This window comes from Zosterops lateralis, assembly GCF_965231275.1.
Source record: "Zosterops lateralis genome assembly, chromosome: 3".
Taxonomy (NCBI): domain Eukaryota; kingdom Metazoa; phylum Chordata; class Aves; order Passeriformes; family Zosteropidae; genus Zosterops; species Zosterops lateralis.
In genome coordinates this window covers 17,916,655-17,935,985 of record NC_139764.1, presented here as the reverse complement: position 1 = coordinate 17,935,985, position 19,331 = coordinate 17,916,655, and the positions used below count along the sequence as shown (strand labels likewise).

Below are 19,331 nucleotides of genomic sequence, written 5' to 3'. Positions count from 1 at the left end.
TGCGGATATGAGAAACGGACTCAAGCTCTCTTTATGCTGGGTCCTTTATGTACTGGGTGAACGCCTTCAGCCTGAGCCTAATAAAAAGACAACAAATAATATAAGGAGTGCAATAATCTCCATGGCATCATCATGACAAGTCTAATTCTGTTTTGACAGGCTTGAGTGACAGTTCTGTCACTGGTGCCAAGTAGATTAAACTGAATGATGATTCAGATGAATCAAATTTGTTGAATTTGTTTATAAATATCAAATATAGCAACTGCCTCTTGAATTTCCACAAGAAGCAAATGTCTCATGAAATTTTAGTCTTGGCTTTAAAGCCAGGTGCACGTTGTTCAAAAGACAGAGAAGCAGCATGAAAAAATCACTTGTCCAAACTGAGCCAATGTCTAATATAAGTCTACTCCTGATACCCAGTGAAGAGAACAGGCCCCTCTAGGATCTATAGCCCAAACACCTCAGATTGCTGGTTTGGTGGGCATTTTTGCTGAAAATGCTGGAATTCAGAAGCTGCTGCATACAGAAGTAAAAAAAAAAAAAAAAAAAAAAAATATGACAAGGAAAAAAAACCTGCTGAAAATTTATCTTTCAAAAGGACTAAAATCAGAAGATCTTAAAAGTGCTCTGAGTAATCAGAGTTTAGAGAATAATGAAGAGGAGAGAATTTAAGGCAAGCTACTACAGCTGAGGCTGAACTTCAGAGACAGATCGCCTACTTAAGATTACAGCACACAGCATGTTCCAGTGACTTTCTGACATTTCATCTATCTTACTGTATGAGCTGCTTCCAGATCAATCCTTCTAAAACTCCCACTTCTGTCTCTACTTGTCTTTCACTTCCCTCCCCATTTGATGCATTCAAAATTCTCCAGAGTGTTTCAGGAGACAAAAGCCACCTGAGCAACTGACTGACATACTGGTTATCTGGATTTTAATATCAAAATACAGAAATTCTGTGCATTAGTGCATTTCTGATTAGATTTTTTTTTTTGTCTCAGATCCACTTTCCTGGTAGAATACTGAAAAAAAGATAGTTGTTTTATTTTGTAGAAACAGTGAAATGTATAACTACCTCAAAGTCTTATGTGAACTGCTTCTATAAGAACAACACAACTACATTAAAATATATGAACACAACTGTAGATTTTAGGTGATACTCATTAACAGCATGCTTCCTCCCTGGAATAAGAAGGACTTCCCTTCATGCCCTAAATACGCTGATATTTATTGATTCTTTTTACCTTAGACTACAGGGTAAAGGCAGAAATTATATTATGGCTGCCTATCAAAAGAAATATACCTCTGATGGTTTGTAGTTTTGGTTGCTGGGGGGAAGTAAAGAACAACACTTGCAACCTCTCTGTCTCATTCTGGACTCGGGTAACATTCTCTAGATTTTGCTGTTGGGTCTTAGACTGTTGAAACCAGCACAATTGATCACTACTGAATGATCTGCTCCTTCCTGTGTCTAGAACATATTAGACCACTCTTTTCTTCAAGGAAAGGAGGATAAAAGTACTATACAAACCCTTGTTTATTTGTTGATACCCATAACAATCCCCATCATTTCCAGGAAGATTTTCAGCATCGTATTTCCTAGGAAATATATTAAACTGCTTCAGTTTTCAGAGTGCATTGACCTCAGTTCTGTAGATTTTTTTTCATGGGCTCTGTATCTCAATAGGTTTTAATATATAACATTGTTTCCTATTTCAGAGGCTACTTTTAGGTATAAGGGGATGACAATATTTCCCCAAGACAGTTCCAAAGTACACCCCACACTTTAAGCTAGGGTTTCTCATTGCACTCATGGCTATTGGAACTCCAGAGAGGTTCCTCTGCCATAATCTGCATCCATAGAAACAGGAACAGTCCACTGTAAATTTAGGTTTAACTGGAAAAAAAGACAAGAAATTCAGTCTCATCTGGCTTCTGCTGGCACACAAGAGACTTGATGACTACACTTCCACTGAACTCTTTCAGCATTTTCACCCAGATTTTTCCAGGCAGATAGCAAGAATGAACTGAGAGCAGCAGTTTTTGTCATAAAATGAAACCTGTAAAAAGTAAATATTTGTAAAATGTTTATAGCAAATCTTATAAAAATGCAATATATTTATATTATTTTCTTCCAACAAAGTTTCATTTGGCTAGAAGATAGATTTTTTTTTTGTATTTTCTATCACACAAAGTATATCATAATTCAATTCTCATGCTGGTCTCTGCCATTGTTAAAACTATAGAATTTTAAACTACTAAAGTATTTTATTCCTGTTATGAATTCTCACACACGCCTGAGCAATGGGTTAAGAAATAGGGAGGGAGATTTCTGACCATCAGAGATACGATTAATTGAACAAATGGCACAAATTATGTTATGTCTGTCTTTAATCTAACCTAACACACATGAGAGTTGCATACAGTAGAATTCCCAATACCTGCATCAGCCAAGAGAATTCTGATATATCTGAAGAATGAGGTTTTCCTTGCTGTAGACAAAATGAATATGCTTGTTTAGGCTATAAAGGTGAGAAGGAATGAAAAGATGGACTAGGATACACATTGCCAGTGCCTGAGAAAAGAATGCTCAGCACTGTACTGCACAACCTGGCAAACAGTTTTCCCTGATAAAAATAGGAATGCTTTTGATGTGTTAGAGGTATTCTTGGGTTTCTTCAATTCACGTGTCTAAATCCTTCCCAGAGTTAGTTTATATTGAAATAGTTTCACAAAGAGGTACAAAATTCAGACATTCTTAAAATATTATCATCATAATAAGATTAAAACCTCAGTGTGTTAGTCAACTATATAGTCAAGATACTAAGATCTCTGCATAAGATGCTGTCTGTATAATAGCAAAGAATAGGAGAAAACTGAGGTTAAAGATCAGATTAATTCTAGGAAATAGTGTGAAGAATTAAAATGTGTCAACAGTGTCTGAGAAAACACAGCAAAAAACAAGCCTGGAGAATATTTTTGCATTGTCTGAAGTCATTGTGCCTCCCTCACATAATATTTTTTCCAAAACATCCAGACACAAGTAAGCCAGGGAAACTAAAGACAATTTAGGAAATGCCCCAAGTTGAGAACAGTCAAACACCAGGAGACTGCCCAGAGGAAACACCACTCTTAGAATATCCTGAATTGGCAGGGACCCACAAGGATCACTGAAATCCAACTCACAGTCCTGCACAAAAATTCCAATGTGTCTGAGAGCACTGTCCAAATGCTTTGTGAACTCTGGCAGGCCTGGTGCTATGACCACTTCCCTGGAGAAGAACACTTCCCAGTGTTCTCCTACTTCTTCCTATTGCAGGGGGGAAAATGGGCAAGACCAAACCAATTCTGAAGTTCAGAAGAGCCAAATACAACCATGCAGGTTACTGGCATTTGAAGTGATGCACTGGTTTCCCTGCAGCCAGTGTAAGCCATGTAAGGCTGGCTGCTAAAGATGCCCTTGGTGCTTTTGTAGAAAACAGAACTGTGATCCTGCCAGCTGTTGAACCTGCAAATGGGAACACTCAGGTGATACCTGCTGCTTCCTATCTGAGGAGGGCACTAGTAAAGCCCATTGTGGAAGGGAAGTCATAAATACCCTTTCAAATTTACAGCATGTGGCAGAAAAGACGACACTCAAACTGAAACTGTTCAAATAAATATTGTCCTCTACTTCAGGGCTAAGTGGTTGTGAATTGCCTGCTAAAAGTGTACTTACAGCAGACCTGCCACAATGCTGTCTCTACCACAGAGCCATGAGCACAGCCAGGGCAATGAAAAAGGGCTTCCCACCCCACATTCCTTACAAAGTGGGTTTAATCCTGCCCAAGATCCCTGCTCCCACCTTCCTGCCTGCTGCCAGCAGTCTTCCTGCTCAGAAGGTGGCAGGCACCCTGAGGGGCTGCAGTCAGTGAAAACAGTAGGGATAAGCTACCCTGCAGAGCAAAGGCTTTGGGAACTCAAGATTGCCAGGAATACATCTAGGCATCGATGCCATGCCCTACAGCTAGGAAAACTATTTAAAACAATGTAAGGAGCAGGCCACTGCACAGTAGCAAACATATTCATTCCATCAAAAACAAATTAGAGTTTTTATGTTTGAGTAGCATAAATCAACTGATGCATGCAAAAAAACTCAAGCTAAGTTAGAGGGAAATAAAATGGTGCTTCAAAGAAAATTAATTTCTCAGACTTCCAGGAAAACCTGAACTATGCACGCTACAATTGAAGGAAATTTTGTTTACCCTCTAATATTTTCAAAACCAGGGCATTTTCTTAAATGACAAAACTTAAAGTAAAACACTGTTGTATAGTTGGAATAATAACTACAAGTGAAAACAAGTGAAATTTGGAAGTGAACACATATTTCAATTGAAAGCAATATACTTGACTACAAATATCAAGTAATTCTGTAGAAGATATATGGTGAAATACACCCAGAGATATTTAAATAATTCATTCCAATATCTTGCATGATATGAAAAATTTATTTTCTTGTACCCCTATAAAGCATGACAACTCCAATCCAACTAGTTAAGGTTTTTTTAACATACCTTCATCCCTCATAGAAACAAAACAGAATATTTGCCTTAAAATTTAGAGTATACATTCTACTACCTGAACAGTAGTCTAAGATTTTCTCCCCATAAATCAAGTGCAACTCTTCATATACACTTAATTTAATAATACATTTAATCTCATTTTCTATGCAGACATGAAAATAAAACACTATGCTTGAATGGACTGCTATGCTGTGTAGTTCCCTGCAGTTTGAGCTGCTGCATTCATTCCTTTTCATACACAAACAGCTTTGACCTATCCACCCTAAGAGAAAAACAGCTGTGAGATCCCCTGACTTGTATTCAAAGTTTTTAAAAAGGAGTATTTCTTCCCCTTTCAAAATATTCTTACCTCTTCCTTTGTCTTTTTTGATATGACCCTTAGCCAGTCTCCAATCATGCTGAGGACAGCTGCAAAGTAAGCAAGGCCAACAAGGATCCAGAACCACACCACTGGCTTATAAAAATCTAGGTATTCAATATCTGATCCTCCTGAAAAACAATAGAGTAAAAATTAATTCAGACTTAATAGGTATAGGTGCAAAAACGTTTTAAAATTAATATTCCTAGGGAACAAAAGGTTAAGCTTCTTATACCCCCTGTATTTTTACCCATGAAAATACTTTTTTGAATTCAAACAAATGATATAAGTTAGTTCATTCTTGAAAGTAATATCTGGAGTATGCAAATTTTAGACAAAAATTGTTAACAATTCATAATAACCATGGAATGAACACAAACTGATTCAGCTTCTGATATACTGTCATTTAAGATAGAGGTCATTGAAGACAGCTTGAATGAAATTACTTCCCACCTGCTCCAAATAGTGGTGCTACACCAGAGTTTTAAGTATTGTTCCAATGCATGCAATGCATTCATATTCTGTGAAATCTGTTTTTGCAAGAACTTTAAAACATCTCAATACTTATATAAAACCTTTAGCCTCAGTAGAGAAAGAGTAGCACCTGCATTAACAAGTGTCCCTGGTGGGTAGGCAAACATTATCATCTCCATTTTGCAGAAGGAAACCAGAGTGCAGGGACTTGAGTTGAGGTCATCATACCTCCCACCCCCCCCACCCCCCCGCCCCCCCCCAAAAAAAAAAAAAAAAAAAAAAAGTCTGCTGAAGGCAACTTTCTTGAATGCCATAAACACCAGTCACTTTTCAGTGTTAAAGTATAAAAAAAGGATAAATTTCAGAGATGTCTGTAATGGAGCTTTCAGGTATAATACAACTATAAGGAACAGATGTCTTACTTCCTCACAAAAAAAGTTATGTTCATCCAGAGCTCTTGACAACAACAAGTAATTCATATTTCACATCTTGCCATCTAATAAAACAGAAGACTTTATCTTGTAATTCAGCTGCATTACAACAAATAAACTCAGATGAAGTTTGATGTATCTGCCCATAATTGAAGAGACTCTACAGTAAAACCTTCTCAGGCACATTAAAGTAGCCTGTACAAGTACACAGTGCTTAGTTTTGCATATCTGTGTCCTATATTGAAACAAATCAAAGGAAAATTGGCCCCAAAATATCAAGCACCTACTTACAGTACTGAGATTGACTCTCATGGAGAATATTGCTTTTACTTAGCTTTACTATCACAGAGATTGCATGCAAAAATCAAAGAATATTACTGATGGCTAGCTTTATATGGAAGCCCTCACAGACAGAAATTTTGTTATTTTCATGTCAATTACACCTTTTCATCAGAAAAAAATTGCATTGAGCTGCAATGGCTTACTCAACTACCCAAGAGATATATTCACTTTGTGAAAGTGGATATCCTTTGATGCCTTTGTAGTCCCAAGCAGAGGTAGAAGACATGACTCTGTTTGGAACAGAAGACATCCAGCCACCAAAGAGCTGAGTTGGTCACAGCGCAAGACAAACAAAACACCAAATCATTTGTTAACTACATCCATCTCATGTCGACCCAGTTAAACATTATTTTAGGGTTGATTCACCCAAAATTCGTTGTAATTCAAGAAAGAGTTGATTACCACTATGTCATTGCTATTGTAATGGGCCACATTTGGTGGTTCACTCTCTTCTTCAGCTGTTCATACAATGCACAAGAAACCATCATAGAAAACATCCACATCGTTGGTTTTTAAATTTTGGCATATAATGTTTATAAAGTGAAACTGGAACCTAAATCTGCCAGTCTGCAGGAAGCACTTCCTTCACAGTTTATACTTATTTTATTTACAGCAAAGCTAATCAATGGGGCAGGAGTTAGGACATGTTCATTTTCAACCAAGTTTTCCATGCTGTCTGGCCAGGAGATGGCTCCATCTAGCCATACCCAAAGGAAGTTAAAGGGACAAAAGGTATCCAAAGAAATACTCTAGGATAGGGCATCAAAGCTAAAACCTTTATTAGTTGTTGAGCTGAATTTCAAGGACTCCATGAATGATTTTGCAATTTAATCAAATCTCAGGGAGAGAGAGACATAAGTGAGGATGTTTGTCCTGACATAACTACTGTCTCCTGTGATGCTCAAGCTGCCATAACAAAGTTACCTGGGAACGTCATTAAATAGGATTTCATAGAGAAATGTGATCACAACTCAACTGTACTGAATTTAAACTACAAAGAATTAATTAACTACCAAATTCACTTAAATGGGTATGAATGCTTTTGGGTATGAGTATGCATAGCTAAATGTACTCATATACTGAAGCATATGAGATAATCTAATGATTTATGGGCAAGATTGTAAAAAGCATATCAGTATGATACGCTATCATGTTTCTTTTGCAAAGCAAATTGGTTTATGCAGCCCTCTAGGAAGCAAAAAGCTGAGAAGGCAGAAGATGAATTTTGTTGCTTGTTTGGCAAACCGAATTTTGTGGGCTGAAGGACAAAACTTTTCCCAGCTTTCTTTAGCCTCTACCCAAAATAGGTTAAAACCACAATGAAGAAGAAACCTAGCAGTCTCACTGCTGTAATCTGTTACCAAGAGCAGCCACAGTTTACTGCCAAGATGTTTTCTGGTAAAGATTTGATATAAAGTTGTTTGAGGTTTATGAGAAATCAGAGTTTTCCTATCCATCGTCATCACAGGCCATTGTACTGCTGCTGCCACCATTCTTACATCTACCAAAGAAATTTTATTTGGGATTTTCAACACTTTGGAAAACGTAAGTTGTTCTATGGGTCAAACGTATTTCTTATTAAGGTCAAGAACTCTGTTTAAGTGGAGAAAGGCATCAGTGAATATCTCAGGTGTACTTAGAACAGATCCTGATTGTCAGGTAAGAGATCAGGGTTAAAAATATATTTTTTTACTTATGTAAAACAAGTATTTTAAAAGTAAATAATTTTCTTCATTGTTGCCACTTTCCCCCCATTCTTTCCACAGTAACTGGCTCAAAATAGAAACATGTAATTATTTCTGTAAAGTTGGTTTGCTTTGCATTTTTACTTCAGAATTAGAAGGAGAAAATAGAAAGTACTGTCAACATGGAGTATCTTAATTCCATACCAGCAAAAATTTCCAAATTATTAAAAAGCTGGCACTGCAAACAAGGAAATGCCTATAATTTTTCATCAGCAGTACAAATTACTTGGGATATAGAAAAATCATAAAATCCAGTTTTAATTGCAGAATAACAAGTAGCTGTCCACCATCCCTGTTGTGGCAAACCTGACAAACATGTTTAATCCAGAAACATAATTTGTCCCACTCCAAAGAAATATGGAGGTTTCAGCCCTGCATCTTGAAAGGAATTACCTCTGAGGACTGCAAAAATAAGAGGGGACAGAGAAAGACTAGCTCATGTGGCAACGTGGAAATGCAGAAGGCTGGCAACAAGAAAATACTGCACTGTCAGAGATGGAATAGGAGTAGGCCATAGGAGCCACTTGATGCCACTCAGTGCAAAATGGAGAGCTACTTCAGAGAACTAAAACACTCCTCACATGCTGTCCTGCACAGACATCAAGCAAGCCAGTGCTCCATCTGCAGCTGAAAGCACAGCTCACACCAGAGAGCTCCTATTACAGACACTGAGTCCTGAGGGGGCAAACAGCTCTTCCAAATGCCAAAAAAAGACACGGAGCCTGTGGGAAGGCATAGAGCTCTCCTTCAGGATGCTGGACACACCCCTGGCTCAGCATGACAGCGATTTCTCTCTGCTGGTGCGTGGTATCACACAATGACAGCAGATCAACCAGGCTGCTATGACCACCAGGTCAAGTGCCCCAGTTCAGTGACATTAAATGAGACTAAAATATCTCAGTTCTCTACAAACTGGGTCTCAGGCCAAGAGACATGGTGCAGAGCCAGGTATGGGTATCACAGGGGCAATACATCAGAGCTGATTACAGAATGAAACAGTGAAAAAGTAAGCAAGCTAAAAATCAGGGGTCAAACATGGAAAATAAAACCAAAAAAAACCTCCCAGAAAAGTAACCAAAGAGTTAGAATATGTTTTTTTTAAGTAACACTTTCAGAATGCTGTGATCTGTTTCACTGAACCAGTTGAGACAATCTTACATCATCATTATGCTCTACTGTGAAACTATGATTCAGTTTCAGACTACTGATATGCTGTTTATATTATCACCTTCTACTTAATTTAGTCAAGTTTTGGACATATCATCTAATTTAGGTTTGAAACCTGTTAGATTAATGTCATTAGAAATATTTGAATATACCTTCCAAACTGCACTGCAAGTAAAAGAATTTATCTGTACATGTGAATATATTGTCAATTACACAGATATATTCACGTGCCTCAGTGCTAACCTTACTATCCAGAAATATATTTCATTGTACTGAAATCATGACACATTCAACAAGAGAAGATTTATTTTTCTCTTTCATAGGATATTAATAGTTTTGGTTGTATTTTCTTCTGTCATGTTAAAGCCAATGTTTTCTCTTGAAAACAAGAAAAGGGATGTTTGACTATGTCCTGGTATGCATAAGGCAGTGAAAGCTATAGTAGAATTTTTCCTTTTTTTGTGAAAAGTTACAATAATCTTTCTTCAAATTAAAAAAAAAAAATTCTCTCCCTCAAAAAAAAATTTAAACCATTCTAAAAATTTTAAAAAATCAAGTAATTTCAGAAGACAGAGAAGCAGTCTTTTTTTTTTTTTTTGAGAATATAGTTCATATATTTTCTTGAAGATGCATTACAGGAGCTTTTCATCTTTTCCTTCCTTGCATGCACCAGGAGTCTATTATGTTTGCCTTAAGGCTTCTCTTGCTGATGGAAACCCCAGCTGAAATTTCCACAGGCTCCAAATAACATTTTAGACTCTGACTAACAAAGGGAACGTTTTCTCACTCTGGTTTCTGGGAATAGAGTACATGGTCTACAGGACAAAAAAGAAAGTTCAAAAAAAAATCCCAGTGAACTAAAAGAATTTCTAATATGACAGCCTGTACCAGAGTAAATGATAACATTACGTTCCTGAATCCCACGTTCTGAGCCATGTTCATCCCATTGGCCCCTTTTGGTACAGCTGTTGAGTAACACACTGCTCCTTACCTTCTCAAAGTTCTTCAGGGCTTCTTTGCAGCTCTTACTTGCAAGTGGCACCAGAAAGCAGCAAGTTTCACGTTAGTGAAAAATGATAAGTATTTCAGAAATTTCTCCCCACTCACCAATGCATATGTAAATATGACCATGGGATTATGTGAGGCTCGTAAACTTACGTTTTTTTCTGTGAGATAGCAGTTCCCAGAAAAAAAGATTTGAAAGTTTTCAAATATATAAGAATTTGAGGATTTTGAGGAAACTTTATGGGCCAAAACTAACACATATTTATGGATTATCATATGGGCCTCCATAGTGCTAAAAGAATTATCAATTTGACTTTTATTGCAAAAAAGTACACTCTGATTTAATTGCAAATGGGAGCATCACTGCCCACCATTATATGCTTTGACTATAATGTTAAGTGGAAGAAAGTAATTTTCACTTTAAGTATTAGTTAAGGAAAATAAGTCAGTAAAACAAATAAATTAAGGCCAGTGTGAGTTTTTCAAAATGTGGTGCATCTAGGCACCAAGCAGACTGAAGCATCATTGTGTCTGCTGCTTTTTGCCTCACCATGGCAAACCAGAACCAAGACCAGCATGCTCTAGAACCACAATTTTCTATCTATGACCATCTCTTTTACAGCCTTATACAGCATTACAGGTCTTAACTCTTCATGTTTCTCCCTTGTTTATGACACCCAGCTTTCCTAAGCTTCAAGGAAAGTTCTCCAGATAAAGCCTACCACAGAAATATCAGTGGCCCTTAGCTAGTGACTCTTTAGCTGTGACTTACCTAAAAGAGAAAGAAACCAAAAAATCACGAAGAAAAAGTACTAATTTTTTAGGGTGCAAAAATATGTGCATACTTCTTCAAAATTAATATGGAAGCCTAGCTCTTAGGATAAATTCCATCAGTTCCATTGAGAATTGCAATGTCATTTTTCTTTAAATAATTTCATTCTTATATACACACCACCAATGACTGAAAATTTTACAATGCAAAGCTCATCGATGAATGCTTTATCTATTTTTCAAAATCTTTATTTAACCAGCCAATTTTGTACTGCAAAGAAAACAAATGGGCATTTTTGAAAAATTCTTCAAGTCACCATCCAAAACTAGAGTATTTTAGTTCACCCAAAGATGATATTATCAGTTCATCCCTGTCAGAATATAGTCCCAGGGAATATCAACCTCCCGGTTATGATGGAGACAGCCATTTAACCCTGTTCTCTTGAGCATTGTCTCTGCAAGTAAAAATTGTCCCTTTAAGTCAATAACATATTGCAGTTCAAATACAAGTCTTATGCATGTTGCTTAAAGAAACTAGAAAACATTTCTGATGCTTTGAAATAATGGATTTACAGTAGGATTTAAAATTAAATAAAGACCATCTTTCAAGTGAACCATAAAAGGCCATTCATCAGCTATAGAACAATATAATTCAAGGACATTCTGTAGAAAGAGAAAGTGTTTCCTGGTAGAACTAAAAAGCAGACAATGTAGGAAAAAATTATGGTATCAAATGGTCTACAAATAGAAAAGTCTATGGAAATTTATAATGGGAGTAATGATGAATGTACTCAGTGTTCTAGTTAGAGCCAAGCGGGCCATTTCACATAATGCTTTACAGTAAATATAACCAGGCCTTTATACACTATCATTTTAGTTCCCTGTCATACACATACCCTTCAGGAATGAAAGTCTAAAACACCCAGATTCTTTACTTGGAAACAGCATAAATTTTTTATTTCATGCTAGTTGCTATCTGACCAGAATCACAAATTCTGAAGACATAAGGAAAACAAGAAAAAGAATACAGGAAAGAAAATGGAAAGGCAGAACTCAAGACACATACAAAGACATTTGGAAACATCACAAATAACTATGTAAAAGTCAAAAGAAAATTGATTTGCTATTTTACAGCTACAGTTATATAATTTACAAAAATCTTTGGCAAGTTTGCAATCAGTCTAAAAACGAAGGCTGCCTGACTAGCTTAGTATCTTCAACAGCAACTAAATTTACCCCCATAATTTTACCCACATAATTTACAAATCCATCAAGGAGTTCCAACACTTTAGAGGTCCTTGTTGGATTTCCCCAGCTTGAAAAACTCCTGCCTGTGACAGGACTCATTACTGCCATCAAGGCAAAACTTCAGGCACATCTACAAGAGGAGTTGCCCAACCTGAGAACCTCAGCTTGGCATACTTGGACTCACACAGCAGCCATGGGCACAGACAAGACACAGGAGGAGCACACAGCATGTGATTGTCCACTAAAAACAATTCCCTCTTGCAGAGTCTCTCACTGAGAGCAGACCCAGCACAAAGGGCCCTGTTGGCCAGCTCTGCCTTGCACAGAGGTGGGAGAGAGGCGTTTCATGAGAGAGATGATGACTCTGTATCAACAGAACCATCGGATCAGGCCAAGGATAGCAAGTCTCAGGCTCCGAGCACAAAGCTCTGAGCTCCTAATCCTCACCCCTACACATCACTGACTGAGATCAGTGTGCTTTCTCAGGACAGGCAGCATATACTTATTCAAATCTAAGAAGTGAACTAACACTTCAACACCTTTTCAAGAAAAAAATTGACACAGAGAACTAGCCCAAACTTTTTTTTAGCATAGCATATCAAAGTTATTGGATACTAGTTGGACATATTATCTACAGGTTGTGTTAAAACTTCACCTAACATTGCAAAAAACACATGGGCAAGTGTGTAGTGATAAAGAGCCACAGAAGTAGATCCAAAAGATCCTACACAATACAGACATTTCAATGTCTGTAAAAGAGAGCTCTGGAACATTTTGAAGGTAAGGGATGCACACAAAACTTATATCACTTCACAGGGTGAGGCATTTTAAACAAATCCACCTGAAAAGACATGTTCAGATTAAAATGCTCTGTTAGCACTTGCACTTTGTAACCTGTAAGCAAAAGAAAAAAAAAAAAAAACCCTACCAAAGTGATACCCTACTTAATTTTTAACAGCATAGGAAGAGAAAAAAAACAGAAGGCAGAGACATGCACCATGAATTTTGCTGTCCCACCTCCTGTCTCTACACTGTCACATCAACCAAAATGAGGACAGGCTCTGTCACATGAATGATGAAGGATAAAACTGGGAGAGAGGCGCCACAAGAGAGATACATCTGTCCCAAAGCTTAGAAAAAAATGCAAAATAAATATCACTGTGCAAAACATTATAAGATGAAGAGTTATGAGAAAAATCTTACCTGCAACATAGTCACCAAATCCAATGGTAGTTAAAGTGATAACCACAAAGTAAATTGCATCTAATGTGTTCCAGCCTTCTATGTGCTTGAATATAACTGCAGGAAGAGCAACAAACAGCACGCAGCCAAACAGTATGAATATTATTGTTGAAATGATGCGAATCTTTGTCTGACTCACATTCCATTTCTGGAAAGGGAAGGGGAAAGAGAGGAAACCCATTGTTAATAAAACTGCACCCGTGCACATTAGCACCCATCACCCCCCAGTGTGCTCTAGAGGACACTGCATTATAATTCTCAAACAAACAGGAAAATTCAAGCAGGATTTTATTCTGAAAAGGGTTTCAAAACAAACATGACTATCCTAGGAAGCATTTGCCAGCAATAAATGCAGGGCAGGGCTGGAGTCTTCATGGGTGAGCAGCATGTACAGCATTCACTAATCTTAACAGCTGATGTTGTAAAAGTTTTGAGGGCTGTCTAGATATTTGATTGAGATACAAGTACATGCACCTGCAGTTTCTCTAATTTTGTATATCCACAAATAACCAACTAAATAAGGTGAATTTTAATCATACAATTCTCTGCAATACATAATCAGTTAAACAAAATCCTATAAAGCAGAGCTGGAAAAGATGTAAGAGAGCCAAACCTGCCCAAAGACAAAACAAACCCACCTAAGCCGCTGCAAATATCTTACTGGCCAGGAAACGTGTGATCATCCTCTTGTCATCTGAAATTTTTCCTAATGTTTAACCTACATCTCAACTCCTTTGTTTATGGTCTTATCTAAGACAAATAAAGAAATTGCTGATTTTCTCTTTCCAGCAAACTTTCACAGGTGTTCTCTTTCAGTTACATGTTCTCTAAACCAAATAAATTTATTTCCTTTTCTTCCCCTTCCTATTTTTTCTAGCAAACTCTCGGCATTAGCAAACTAGCCCACATTTCATTAAGTGTTGTATTCAAAAGTAGGAATGAAAAAATGGCACAAAATGGAATAGAACAAGCCTTTCTTATGCTTTGCCTAATTCCAGTTTTACCTATTTTCCATGGCAGTATGGCATTAGCCTGTGTTAACCTCTAGAGTCCAGAGAACATTTCCATAAAATTGCACCTAGACAGCTGTTTCCTGACATGCAGCTGCATATTTTATTATTCCTTCACATACTATTTTGAATTTGTCCTGCTTGAATTTAATCCTATCTAGTCAGACTGCTTTTCAAAAATTTTAAGATAATTTTGATCCTCCAAGCTTTAGTTGTCTCCCCAGCTTGAGACCATCTGCAGATTTAATGAACCACATCATTTAGCTGTTGTGTAGGTTATTAACATTTTTTCTAAACTGCACTAAAGCTAGAACAGACCCCTGCAAAATTCCATTTGGCATGCCCAGACAATTTGACATTTTCCATCCATCCAATGCATGTCAGTTCAACCTAAAAGAAAGGATTATACAAGAAGCCTTCACAGAAATCGACTGAAAATGAAATCATGTTGCTCACAATGGCTGTTTTCTTGTTTTTATGTTTCAGTGGCAACTGTGTTTACAGTCACCATGACCAAGGTCGAGCTTTTGTAACACAAATCAAAGTAAAAGCTTGTGTTATGGCAATATAAAAATACCTGCTCTGACCCATCAGCATCTCCCAGCTCTTTAGACAAGCTAATAAACAGAATTAGGGAGTGTTAGAGACTGCAACATCTAGATCGGTGCTTTCACTCAGATGTTATCAAAAGAGGGGATGATACTGCTTTTTATGTTGGAGCATCCTTCTTGTAGGGATACATCCATTATATATATATATATAAAGGAAGATTGTTATCTCTACAAGCAAAAAAAAGGCACAAATTGATATCAGAACTTCTATACTTCTAAGGAAAACAAAAACCAGTTATGAAAACCCAGAAATCATAAAGTGTTCTTATGGAATGTTCTTGCCTTTTTCAGACAAATCTCAAGGGAAATTTATGCTATTCACCAGTACCTTGTCTGGACATGAACTGATGTTTCAAAGCCCAAAATGCATGCCTTTTCTTAAAAAAGCTTTCAAGCTTGTGTTTGCCTATTGCATAAGGCTACTTAGCACAGGCCCAGTTTGCTTTGCATCAAAATAAAGCCATGTCAGACCCTTTCTAAAAAGAAAAGGTGTCCTGTATGCAAGGGTAGGGCTTGATGTGGAAAACCAGTCCTAACACTTGCAGTGCTGATGCAAACAGCTACAAAGTTGGCTACTAAGCATTCATTGCTTCAAAAATCTCAGTGAATACATTTCTTACCACAATCTATATAAAACCTTTAAGGGTAAGCATCACAGCAAGCTTATGAGTAACAAGGGCAGAGCAAAACCAAAATTCTTTGGGTCTTATTCCCAACCTTCCCAACCATAGAAGGGAATGCGTCTTCATTCAATTCTCAGAGGCGTTCGTTAACAAGTTCAGACTGCACCAAGTCCTTTCTACTTTTTCCTGTACACCTGATTGCAACAATGAGCTATACCCTATCTTTCAGGCTTTCCATTTCACTTGTGAGATTCAGAACAAGCAGCAAAAAAACCAAACGAGGCAGTCGGCATACTCACAACAAAGGTATCTTCTACTTTGGCAATTCCTTTTCCAAAGATTGTCCCTAGTTGATCTCCAACACCAGCCAACAGAAAACCAAATAGAGGAATTCCCAATAAGGCATAGATGATACAAAATATCTTTCCACCTTGTGTGCGTGGGGAGATGTTTCCAAAGCCTAAATTACAAACAAATAATTTGAGATGTTTAAGGGGTTACAAATAATGCATTGTAAGTTTTAAAAGAACTGCAGAACAGAACAGTTAGAAACAGGCTAACCAGGTTAACCATATGACACAGCAAACATTGTGAGAAATTAAATGAAAATGTAGGTCATACAATCCTGGCTGAGCTACTCTCTTATCCATGTAGCTAATAGCAATTGTTTGATCTATGCCTTAGCCTGCCAGTGTCTGTCACTGGGCTTTTAACAGGCTGCAGCATCTGCAAACAACATACAATTTTCCTTCACATGGGCCAGGTTTCAAAGTGAGGCGGCTTAAAAAGAACCCGAACCACCGGGATAAGCAAAACAAGGATTTCTACCATAAGTGGGATTGCCTAGATTCTTTATTATTTAAGGCTTTGGTCCCTTCAAACAAAGCTTAGAGATCCAGTTCATGGTTCTGTCCGTTTGAGAGTGGAAATCATTTTGTCTTCATAGGCTTGTGTAAAAGAGCACCTCACATTCCTCTGATGGGTCAATTGCTGCTGGTCTACTTAGAACAAAGAATGTGAATACAAAGAGCACAGGGCCAGGCACAGGTGGAATGCCCTCAAGTATCTCCCAGGATCGGTATTTAATGATTTGGACAAGGTCATATGGGCAGAACCCTACAGACAAGCTTCATGAGCTAAAGTCCTGGGCTTTAATTCAAACGTTTTCTCCTCCAAAGGATCATTCATGTTTTGAGGGAGTAGTAGCAGTAACACCCCAGAATTTCTGACATTCTTTCACTTTTTAGCAGAACAACATGCCCTTCAAAGGAGGCGAGAGGGAAAACTTGGCATAAAAAGCCTTATCTTTTGAAAGTAGACAAAAGCTTCCTTTAACATTACCTTCTTGTTAGAAAAATAACTTGCAACTAAAAAGCAAAGTGGTTTAGCATGTAATTGAAATGTTTGTCTTAGTGTCTTAAATATTTCACAGGAAAAACATCATATGCACACAAATCCTCCAAAGAAAATCCAATTTTTCTGAAAACAATAAAAAAAATATTTTTAAGTAGCTTAATATTTTTTCCTAATGTGATGAAATTCCTGTAATATAGAGAACATTTAGTGAATGTCTTAGCTATTTATCAGGATTTATATTTAAATATTCTGAGCATGATGGTTTAACATATAGATTCTTTATAAAACCTCTTATGTTAATTTTTAGTTCTCCCTCATGTAGGTAAGCTACACCAAAGCTCTGTTTCTAGAACTAATTTTTCCTTTCAGAACACACAAGACAAAGCTGTCCCTCACTTAAGCTGGAATGGACTGCTCAGAGAAGTTGTGGATGCCTCATCCCTGGAAGTGTTCAAGGCCAGCTTGGATGGGCTTCTGAGCAATGTAGTCTAGTGTAAGGTGTCCCTGCTCATGACAGGGAAGTAAGAACTGGATGATCTTTAAGATCCCTTCCAACCCAGGCCATTCTATGATTCATTAAAATAAAAATTAATCACACTGGGAATATATTTTACTCCTAGAATAATTCACTCTCAAATCAGTTTTCAGATTGCACTTATGTAAACAACAAAGGCAATATTGATAGAATTCAGTCAAAGAAAGCTGATATTAAAAATTTCCCCAAATCTTGACTAATAAACCTTGTCATGAAAAAAAAAAAAAAAAAAAAATCACAGGAATTATCAATTACAGGTTGCAGAGTCCTACAATTTTGTAAATGTTCCCTTCAGTGACATATGAAACAAAGCCTGAATCAGAAAACTGGGAAAAAGTCACAGCAACTTTAGACCAGCCCAACATCCTTCCCTAAACCAGAGTCAGAGCTAAAATTATAATTCAGGAAAATTAAGCTCCACTGAGTTCACTCTGTTCCTTCGTGCAAGGAGTAAAGACTCAAGTTTTAAAATCAAATTAGCTCATCACCAATCAAAAAGGGACAAACAGATCCAAGCTACTCTGTTTTCATAAACATGGCTGTTTATGCATCAACAGAAGCTTGAATTGTTCAGGTTATAATTCCTGGGAGGTCTTAATGCAATTCAGATTCAGGGGTCTGGATACACCAGATTTAGAAAACTCATGCTAGGGGATTTGGCAGTCACTTTTTATTTTCTTCTCTATCAAAGCAATGTCTCACAATGGTGACAAAATACCAGTCTAGTGGAGCACATGGCAAGTAGGCAGTTTTGCTTGGCTGGCCCCATAACACAAGCAGGCACTCCGTGGGCATCCCAGAGCTCTTCCAGAGGCTGTTGTTCTGCAGCATATTTCTCATCTGCTGCTAATTGGTATGAGGACACCAAGTTCACATTCAGCTCTGGGTATTCTCCCTAAATCAAACACGTCCTCCTTGAAGGAAAGATGGTAGTTCACTTTTACACTCAAATTCTTGTTTTTCGCCCTAAAAGCTGTCAAATGCTTCTCCTCCACAAACACAGAGATAATTGTAATAATTGTATGATTAAATCACACATCCCTGGATAAAATAACCACCAGGTAGCAGTTTATTTCTGTCCAGATACTCACTGAATATAATACGAACCATAGGTAGGGTACATACTTTAGTGACCTGATCTACCAAAGGGTTTCCATCACATATTAATCACATTTCCTACTGTGTCATGTTTTATAACAGTCTGCTGCTATACACCATAGCCTACTTTGCGAGTTACACAAGTTGTCCTCAAATCCTACTCTGAGCTTCTCCAGTGAAAACCTAATCCATTATTTATACAACGGGAGAGGAAATGTATTTATATTTCATACAGTTGATGTAATTCCCAAGAGGTTTGTGTCAGAAAAGTATTATTTCTTTCTTTAAATAATTATAATAAGGCAAAAAAGAAGAATTCTGTTGCTAGGTAAAAACCAAGGAAACCTTAATGCTGGGCAATGTGCTGGGAGAACATGGTCATAAGAATGGTGCTGCGTATCCCTGCATAACACAGAGCTCAGCTCATGTGGAGGGCAGGAATATCTGGCCCCACTGCAGCAGCTCCCTGGCATGTTTTCACTTCCAAGTTCCCCCTTCCACTGAAGAGGCAGCATAAAGTCTGGCTAGGACTGCCTTGCTCACAGGAAACCTCAGGGAATCAGCCACATGACAACACAGTCTGCTGCCTTTTCCCTGCCTCAGAGCTCTTTGCCTGGATGGGATGGGGACAGGCTGTGCACATTGCAGCTGCACAGGCAGCCTCCATACCTTGCTTATTCTCCACATTTTCAGTCCTGTGCAGCCCATCCTTCCCCTGTTTCTGAGGAGGAAGTTCCTACAACTGGTTCTTTC

General features: G+C 37.6%; 1 protein-coding gene across 1 annotated transcript in view; it reads right to left on the bottom strand.

The window, feature by feature from the left end:
- Positions 1-19,331, bottom strand: part of KCNK2 (potassium two pore domain channel subfamily K member 2) — a 77,363-nt gene that overhangs the window by 11,571 nt on the left and 46,461 nt on the right. Inside the window, exons 4-6 of the mRNA XM_083858328.1 lie at positions 15,889-16,049; positions 13,307-13,493; positions 4,912-5,051 (exon numbers count right to left, since the gene is read on the bottom strand). Coding sequence (XP_083714454.1) covers positions 4,912-5,051; positions 13,307-13,493; positions 15,889-16,049 — 488 coding nt within the window. The remainder of the gene's footprint in view (positions 1-4,911; positions 5,052-13,306; positions 13,494-15,888; positions 16,050-19,331) is intronic.